This window comes from Manis javanica, chromosome 3 (genome assembly GCF_040802235.1).
Source record: "Manis javanica isolate MJ-LG chromosome 3, MJ_LKY, whole genome shotgun sequence".
Taxonomy (NCBI): domain Eukaryota; kingdom Metazoa; phylum Chordata; class Mammalia; order Pholidota; family Manidae; genus Manis; species Manis javanica.
In genome coordinates this window covers 33,219,931-33,228,264 of record NC_133158.1, presented here as the reverse complement: position 1 = coordinate 33,228,264, position 8,334 = coordinate 33,219,931, and the positions used below count along the sequence as shown (strand labels likewise).

At 60.2% G+C, this 8,334-nt stretch overlaps 1 protein-coding gene across 2 annotated transcripts in view; it reads left to right on the top strand.

The window, feature by feature from the left end:
- The first annotated feature begins 931 nt into the window (after positions 1 to 931).
- The window catches only part of PLXND1 (plexin D1), a 48,960-nt gene continuing 41,557 nt past the window's right edge, over positions 932 to 8,334 (top strand). Inside the window, exon 1 of one of the 2 annotated variants that reach the window (XM_073231067.1) lies at positions 932 to 2,384. In XM_073231067.1, coding sequence (XP_073087168.1) covers positions 1,065 to 2,384 — 1,320 coding nt within the window. In that variant the 5' untranslated portion in view covers positions 932 to 1,064. The remainder of the gene's footprint in view (positions 2,385 to 8,334) is intronic. The other variant, XM_017643680.3, reaches the window with a different exon arrangement.

Sequence of the window (8,334 nt, the reverse complement as noted above, 5' to 3'; positions counted from 1 at the left end):
CCAGTCCAACCTAGCCTGCCCCATGGCCTGGCAAATGCCTGAAGTATTTCCTCTCTCCATGTTTTCCTGATTTATATGTCTGACCCTTGAGCTCAGGTCCCTCTGTCCCTGCCACGTGTAAAACCCCTTTTATCGGGCTGGGATTTGGGGGACAGATCATGGGGTCTGAGCCGGTGGTGCCCCATGCCCAAGGGTACTGGAGGTGCCCGGAGTTCTAAGGCCTGGATGGTGTCCTGTGAAGGGTGAGGCTCCAAGAATGAGACGGGGAGGGAGGAGGAGGGCTGTGGATCAGGAAGGCAGAGGGAGAGAAGGGGGCAGAGATGGAAGCGAGGGGGGCCCGAGGGGAAGAGGGCAGGGGGCACCGGGAGGGAGGGAGAGAGCCAGGGCCCGAAAACCAGAGGGAGGGGAGAAACAGGGTGGTTGGGGGAACGGAACCCAGAGAGCGAGAGTGAGTCAGGGAGACCCGGAGGGAGAACAAGAGACTGAGAAGGAGCCGACACATGCTGAGTCGGCGGGGCAGGGGCGGTGGGTGCGGCAGAGACAGGGAGACACCGAGATGTGGAGAAAGCGAGGACGAGAAGAAAACAGCCCGCGCGAGGCAGGCCCGGTGGCCGGAGGGAGGAAGGGGCGGGAGGAACGAGCGTCGGCGGCGGGGGCAGCGCCGGGAAAGGGAGGCTGGGGGCGCGATGCGGGAGAGCCCTGGAGGGCGCGGGGCGGCCGGACCCCCGACAGCCGAGCGCGGCCCGGGGGGCGGGGCGGGGCCGGGCGTCCGTGAAGGTGGGCGCCGGGCGCTCGGGGAGGTGGGCCCGGGAGGCGGGGCGCGGCCGGGCGCGGCGGGGGCGGGAGCGAGGGCGTGTCCGCGGCGGAGCCGCCCCCGGCCCGCCTCCGGGCTGCGCGGCGCGGCTGAGCCGGGCCGGGACGCCGGGGCCGGGGGCCGCTGGCGCGGGCAGGAAGCTCCTCGCGGCCGGGGCCCGCCCCCCGCCTCCCGCCGCCTCCGGGCTCCCGGCTCCCGGCCGCGCCGCGCCCCATGCACTCTCCGCGCCGCGCAGACCGCGCACGCCCGGATGGCTCGTCGCGCCGCGGGCGGCGCACCCCTTAGCGCCCGGGCCGCCGCGGCCAGCCCCCCGCCGCCGCGCCCGCCATTCCGGGCCCCGCCGCCGTGCCCGCCGCTGCTGCTGCTAATGCTCCTGGGGGCGGCGCGGGCCGGCGCCCTGGAGATCCAGCGCCGGTTCCCGTCGCCCACGCCCACCAACAACTTCGCCCTGGACGGCGCGGCGGGGACGGTGTACTTGGCGGCCGTCAACCGCCTCTACCAGCTGTCGGGCGCAAACCTGAGCCTGGAGGCCGAGGCGGCCGTTGGCCCAGTGGCCGACAGCCCGCTGTGTCACGCCCCGCAGCTGCCGCAGGCCTCGTGCGAGCACCCGCGGCGCCTCACCGACAACTACAACAAGATCCTGCAACTGGACCCCGGCCAGGGCCTGGTGGTCGTGTGCGGGTCCATCTACCAGGGCTTCTGCCAGCTGCGGCGCCGGGGCAACATCTCCGCGGTGGCCGTGCACTTCCCGCCCGCCGCGCCGCCCGCCGAGCCCGTCACCGTGTTCCCCAGCATGCTGAACGTGGCGGCCAACCACCCGAACGCGTCCACCGTGGGGCTGGTGTTGCCGCCGGCCGCCGGCGCGGGGGGCAGCCGCCTGCTCGTGGGCGCCACGTACACCGGCTATGGCAGCGCCTTCTTCCCGCGCAACCGCAGCCTGGAGGATCATCGTTTTGAGAACACGCCCGAGATCGCCATCCGCTCCCTGGATGCGCGCGGTGATCTGGCCAAACTCTTCACCTTCGACCTCAACCCCTCCGACGACAACATTCTCAAGATCAAGCAGGGCGCCAAGGAGCAGCACAAGCTGGGCTTCGTGCGCGCCTTTCTGCACCCAGCCGACCCGCCGCCAGGCGCCCAGTCCTACGCGTACCTGGCTCTTAACAGCGAGGCGCGCGCGGGCGACAAGGAGAGCCAGGCGCGGAGCCTGCTGGCGCGCATCTGCCTGCCCCGCGGTGCGGGCGGCGACGCCAAGAAGCTGACCGAGTCCTACATCCAGCTGGGTTTGCAGTGTGCGGGCGGCGCGGGCCGCGGGGACCTTTACAGCCGCCTGGTATCCGTCTTCCCTGCGCGCGAGCTGCTCTTCGCGGTCTTCGAGCGGCCGCAGGGGCCCCCAACGGGCCGCGCGGCCCCGGCCGCGCTCTGCGCCTTCCGCTTCGCCGACGTGCAAGCTGCCATCCGCGCGGCGCGCACCGCCTGCTTCGTGGAGCCCGCTCCGGACGTGGTGGCAGTGCTCGACAGCGTGGTGCAGGGCACCGGGCCGGCCTGCGAGCGCAAGCGCAACATCCAGGTACGCCCAGGTGGCCGGCACGCGAGCTAGCGGCCCAGTGGTCCGGAAGGAGAGCGTGCGGGTAACTAGGCACGTTGCGCGCTGAACGGGTCATAGGTGTGAGCGTGCCGGGACCCAGATGTGCGCTCGTGGAGACCCAGGTGTGTACTGAGGGCCACGGGTGCATGTGCGGGGACCCACGTGTGCTTGTGAAGATAATGGTGTCAGCCCAGGTGGGATTACCGGCACAAATATGACCTAGGTGGGCACATGCTTGCACTCAAGTGAGTGCTGGGATACAGGTGTGCGTACCTAGGTGTGAGGAAGGGGTGCAGGTTACAGATGGTTTCCCTGGTGTGCTCTGAAGAGCGCCAACATGCACATATAGCCCCGATGTGCACGTGAGGTTCATAGGCGTCTGCTCAGAGCACAGCAGATGAGTGCATGCCTCAAGAAAGGTGTGTTCTGGGCGGGCTGTGTGAGCCTATCTGGGCTGCCATTGGTAGTTGGCAGTTGTGTGCATGGGTGTGGCAGGTGCGCACCAGGGCCTTGCAGATGGTGGGTGGCGAGGGGTGTATACTGAGACTTCCATGTAATGGAAGCTAGGTCATGCAGGAGTGAAGGGCAGGCAGGGAGTGCCATAGGGTGGGCCTGGTGCACAGTGAGATGTATGTGGCAGAGGACACAGATGTTTGGGAATCAATAGCTAATCTGGGGAGGTCGCTGGATGACAAACACGTATGTTCCTGAAGCCTACTTTTGTTCTCTCATTCAACACATATTTATTGAGCACTTAGCATGTAACAGGCATGGGGCCTCTGGGTTAGACAGTACCACCTGTGGAATGCCTACTAAGTACGTCACATGGCATAGCTCTCCTGGTGCTCCCAACCCTCCCAGGTAGGCTCTATTCTCCCCATTTTACAGAGGAAGAAGCAGGCACAGAGAGGTTAAGTAACTTGCTTAAGGTCACACAGCAGGCAACTAGAAGAGGCAGGATTTGATTCTAAGCTGTCCAGCCTTGGCATCTGTGTTTGTAACACTTCCAAGCTTTTGCTGCCTTACAGACATGGACTCAGTGTGTGCATGGGTGGATTCCCAGGAGGCTGGGTGGAGAGGTGCTGGGCCAGGAAAGTGTAGGCAGCTGATAGAGACTGTGCAGCACCAGGGTGTACAGGGAGCAGGAGGGGGCCGAGGGGCTCAGGAGAGAATGGGGGAAGCAGGCTGGGGACATGCCAGCTGGGCAGGAAGGGAGCACAGGGTTCTGGAGCTTGGGTGGGCAGTGGTGAGGAAGCCAGCTTGGGGGAATCAGTGTGTGTTGACCTGGGGAGGGTGGCATGACACAGGGGTGCAGAAATGGGCAGTTCCCCTGAAGGAAGCCCACCAGCGAGGGGTCACTTCTTCAGGGGCCCTGGAAGGCAAGGCCCTGTGCCTTTCCCACTCTCACCATCCCCATCTGAATCTGGGGAGTCCATTTTGGTCCCAGTCTTTGCCACCACCTTGGGAGCCTCAGTTTGTCCCTCAGCTAGATGCCAACTCAGCTTTTTGGTGATTATGGAGCCCTCCCTGGGTCAGGCCCCCCATGGCCCCGCCCTGTCCCTTGTCCATGGTCTTCAGGCTGTAGCAAGAGTCCCAGGAGGTTAATTATTCCCCTGTGGGTATGCCCAATGCTGGGGCTTTGAGATGCAGATTACTTGTCCTGCAGTCAGGATCCTGCGGCTGCCAATCTCCTGGCTGACCAGTTGCCCCGAAAATAAAGTTTACAGTGAGTGAGAGGGGCAGACTGTGCCAGGGAGTGGCTCTGCCGCCCGCAGGTCAGGGCTGGCCATTCACCATTCCCTCCCCGAAAGCCACGTCCCCCAGAGGGGACCAGCTTTGTCTCCCGGGGCCTTGGAGCTGGAAAGGGTGAGTAGAGAGTCAAGCCCTGCTCTACGGAAGAAAGACAAGCCCCTGTCAGGGCAAGGCCGAGGCTGAGCCGGCCCCGGGGCCTTCCTTGGGCCTTTCCAGGCCCTGTGTCCATCTGTGAGTTGTGAGTTGAACCGCGGATTCTTCAGGCTGCTGCGGTCTCCCCCTCCCCCTCTGACAGGAACGTCCTGGTTCCCACGGTCCCTCGTCCCCAGCCTGGCCTGCTTCAGTGACTCACTCTGCCGAAGAGGGCTGGAGCTTCCCTTCCCTTAGGACAGAGTGGCCAAAGACCTCCCCCGCACCCCAAGGCAGGGCAGATTCCCGGCTGTCCATGGCCACTCTCTTTGTGTCTTCAACACTCCTCTCCCCTTCCCCGTGCCTGGCTGTAGGCACAGGCCAATGCCGCTGGGCAGTATCTCCCTGATGTGTCCAAGGCCACAGGGGCCTGGGCCTCTGGAGCAGCTGTGCATGGGGTGGGGGTGGGGAGGGTGACTGTTACTTTTGCTCCAGGCTGGTGCCAGCTGCCCCCTTACAGGCTGAGAACTTGGGCTTTGCATCCCAGGTTCAAATCCTACTCTATCACTTCCCAGCTGTGTAACCTTGGCAAGTGAGTTAACCTGAGCCTCAGTTTCCTCATCTGTAAAGTGGGGGCAAGAAAAACAAATTTCTAAGGATTGTTTTAAGGGCTAAATTAATTAGTTGATGTAGAGCACTTTGTTACCTGGCACCTGGTTGGCACCTGGTAGGGGTCTGCTGGCCTTGTTATTACCCCAGGCAGCATTATCAGCTTAGGTCTGGGCTTGGTCCTGGGTAGCACACAGTCACTTATTTTGGCTCATTTTGCAGCAGGGAAGACCCCACTGTCTCCCATGTCTAGCCACAGATGGATGCCACAGTAAACATTTCCTAAGCCCCCACTGTGTGCCCAGCCCTGTGCTGTGCACTGGGGACCAGTGGTGACTCATTTAGTTTCTGCTCTCATGGACCATGCAGGCAAGCAGAGGATGCGTAGGTAGCACTCGCAGTCCACCGGACGGTGCTGTAATGGGAAGGCCTGGGCAGGAGGAGAGGCCGGAGAGGGGCATCAAGGCTTCTGAGGGAAGCGATATCAGAGTGGAGGAGAGGAAAAGGTGCAGGCAGAGGGAACAGTCTGTGCAAAGGCCTGGAGGTAGGAAGCGGCAGGGTGAGGTAGAACAACTGAAAGGCAGTCAGTGGGGAGTTGGGGGCAGGGACATGAAGAGCAGGCTGGGCAGGGCTGGCAGCTGCAGGGTGCAGGTGGCTATATTGTGGAAGCAGGACTGTATCCTAGGGACACAGGGAGCCATTGAAGGTTTTCACCAGAGGAGGGATATGATCTGAATGAGCACCTCAGTTTCTTCCTCTGTAGAATGGGAATAATTATAAAAGTACCCACCTCACAGGACTGTTGTGGGGATTAAATGAGATAATACATGTCAGGCTCTTAGTAAAGCACCTGGCATGTGTGTTTGCAATTACTGTGATTATTATTTTTTTTGTAAGTATATGGAAAATATACTTTATATAACCAAAATACTTTAATCTGAAAGATATTTTTATATTTTATAATATTAAATTATATATATAATACATTTCATATTTTAAAGATAATCTGATAGCTTTCCAGTTATCTTTTTTTGTGTGTGTGTGTGATTATTTTTAATGTAATTATTTTCCCGGGTGGTTGGTGAGAAGGAAAGATGAAATGCAGGGAGAGGAGTTGGGATTCTGGTGCCATCTTCCAGGCAAGAGGTTTGCTCATTCATCTGCAGATATGTCTTGAGCACCTACTGTGTGTCAGGCCCTGTGGTGGGCTCTGGGTGCAGCAGTGGAGGCGGCAGGCTTGGTGCTCAGGGGATGTGCTGGGCCTGACCGGAGGGCATGGAGGGAAGCAGTGGGGTCAGGACAGGTCTGGACGCCAAGATGTAGCCCCAGAGGAGGGCACGGACAGGATGGAGGAGAAGGAAGCTGCTCAGTCTGGCGTCAGGGTGGGAGTTGGTGCCACTGGGGCAGGAGAAGAGTTTGGTTTGGGGCAGGGAACTCTGGGTCCCCTTCCCTTCCAGCCCCATCTGGCCTGACTTCTTCAGCACCAGGTGGTCTTGGTGGGGCTGGATGTGGGGGCAGGACCTTGCCCTTCCATCTCTTCTCCAGGGCCAGCTGCTGTCCAAGTGAGGGGGCTCAGCCAGGCCTCTAGGAACCCAGCCTCAACCCCACAGCTCCAAGCCTCGGCCTGGTGGCCTCGGACACGCCAGCTTCCCACCTGGCAGGCTCCATGCTCTGCACTCCATCTCTAAGACAATGGGAGCTTAGCCTCTGCTGCTGCCTCCCATTCAGAAATCTGGCCAGAGAAGGGAGAAGCTGCTGAGGTGTGAGGGAGGCTTGTCCCCGCAGCCTTCAGAAGGCCCCACCTGATAGCTTCTGGCATATTCGGGCCATTGGACTGTTCTGAGAGAGCGAGTGGGGGCCCAGCCTCCATTGCATGTGGCTTGGATCCCTTTCCTCACTTCATGTTTGAGGTGAAGGCGAGGTGGCAATTGCCTTGTTAGGTATCGAGGGGGGGAAACTGAGGCACAGGGTCACCTAGCAGGCTGAGGGCTTGCTGAGTCTAAGCCCCTTCCCTGAAACTTTCCCCTTAGCCTTTGAATGACCACACTGTTTGTATTTTTAAATCCAAAAGAAAAGCGACAGCCAAATGTCAGTGATACATTTTCAAGGTGTCTTTTTATAGTAAAGGTGGAAAAAAAAAGCCTCAAGCAGTTTTAAACTGGCATGTGGTGGGTGGGTGCTCATCATCAAGAAGGCGTTTTCTGAACCAATTTCGGGGCTGAAATGCCAGGTGGAGGTGGAGGGAGACAGATCTTCCAAGGTGGGCTTTACATGTGGAGCTGGGCTGGGGGCTGGGAGTGAGCTCCCTGTGGTGCAGGTTCAGGTGGAGGCACGTGGCAGAACTTAGGAGAGGGGGTCAGCCAGGATGACCTTCTGCCCAGAGAGACAGACAGGGCTTGAACCAGGAGACTGTTACCATCCCTTACTGCCCTGAGCACTTCACTGGTCTCAACTCCCAGGTCCGTGAGGGTAAAGCTGACGTGGAGTCCTGTTCTCCTGCCTGTAAGCTGTGTGGTCCAGGGAGAGTCATTTACCCTCTCTGGGCCTCATGCTTTGTCACTGTAAAACGGGATGTTGGCAGATTAACATCTCACATGCAGAGACCAGGAAATGCCCCTCGGAGGTGTTAGTATCAGGAGGGGAAAAATACATCTGAGAAAAGTATTCTCAGTGTGTGGAACAGCCCGAGGGACAGGGAAGCTCAGAGGAGGGAGGGTCAGGCCTCCAGAGGGGATGGGATCAAACCATCAAAGGTGCATAGGGTGGCCGAGTCTGAGGGCTGAAGGTGAGCACGCTGGGGAGAGCTCAGGCAGGAAGGTAGAGGCTGAGGTAACGGCATTGGCTGGGTTCCCCACTAGAGGTGCTCAGATAGGTCCGAGAGGGCTGGAGGGGAAGCGCCCTCCCAGTGCTCTGGGCTGAATAATAACCGTCACTGAACTCTGGCTCTGAGCAGGGGCGCTGTGCTGGCCCTTCCCAAGCACCGATGTGTTTGATCTCAGGCCCTGGAGAGGTAGGAAGTGCTGTGTTTGCAGACGGAGAAACTGAGGCCCAGGGTCACACGACTGGTTAGCAGGAGTGGGGATCTGCAGACTGATATTCTGACTCCAGAGTCCATGCGCAGTGATGGCTGGTGGTAGCTGGGAGCTCTCAGCTGGGGCTTCTGAGGTCACCTACCCTCTCACGGAGATCTGGGTGGGGCTCTTTGTCCAAAACCCCGTTCTGTGAGAGCACCTCCAAGCAGGCCCCGATGGAAGCCAGAGCTGTCACTCTGCAGTGACCCAGTTCCAGAGTGGGGTGAGGCTGGCTGGGCATCTGCAGAGGCCAGGCCATAAACTGGGGGCCTCCTGAGGAAGTGGGGAGGCAGGGAAGCACCTAGTTGCATTCATCTCTGAAAATGTGATCATCTAGACTTTGGAATGAGTGAGCCCCCTGGCCCTTGGAG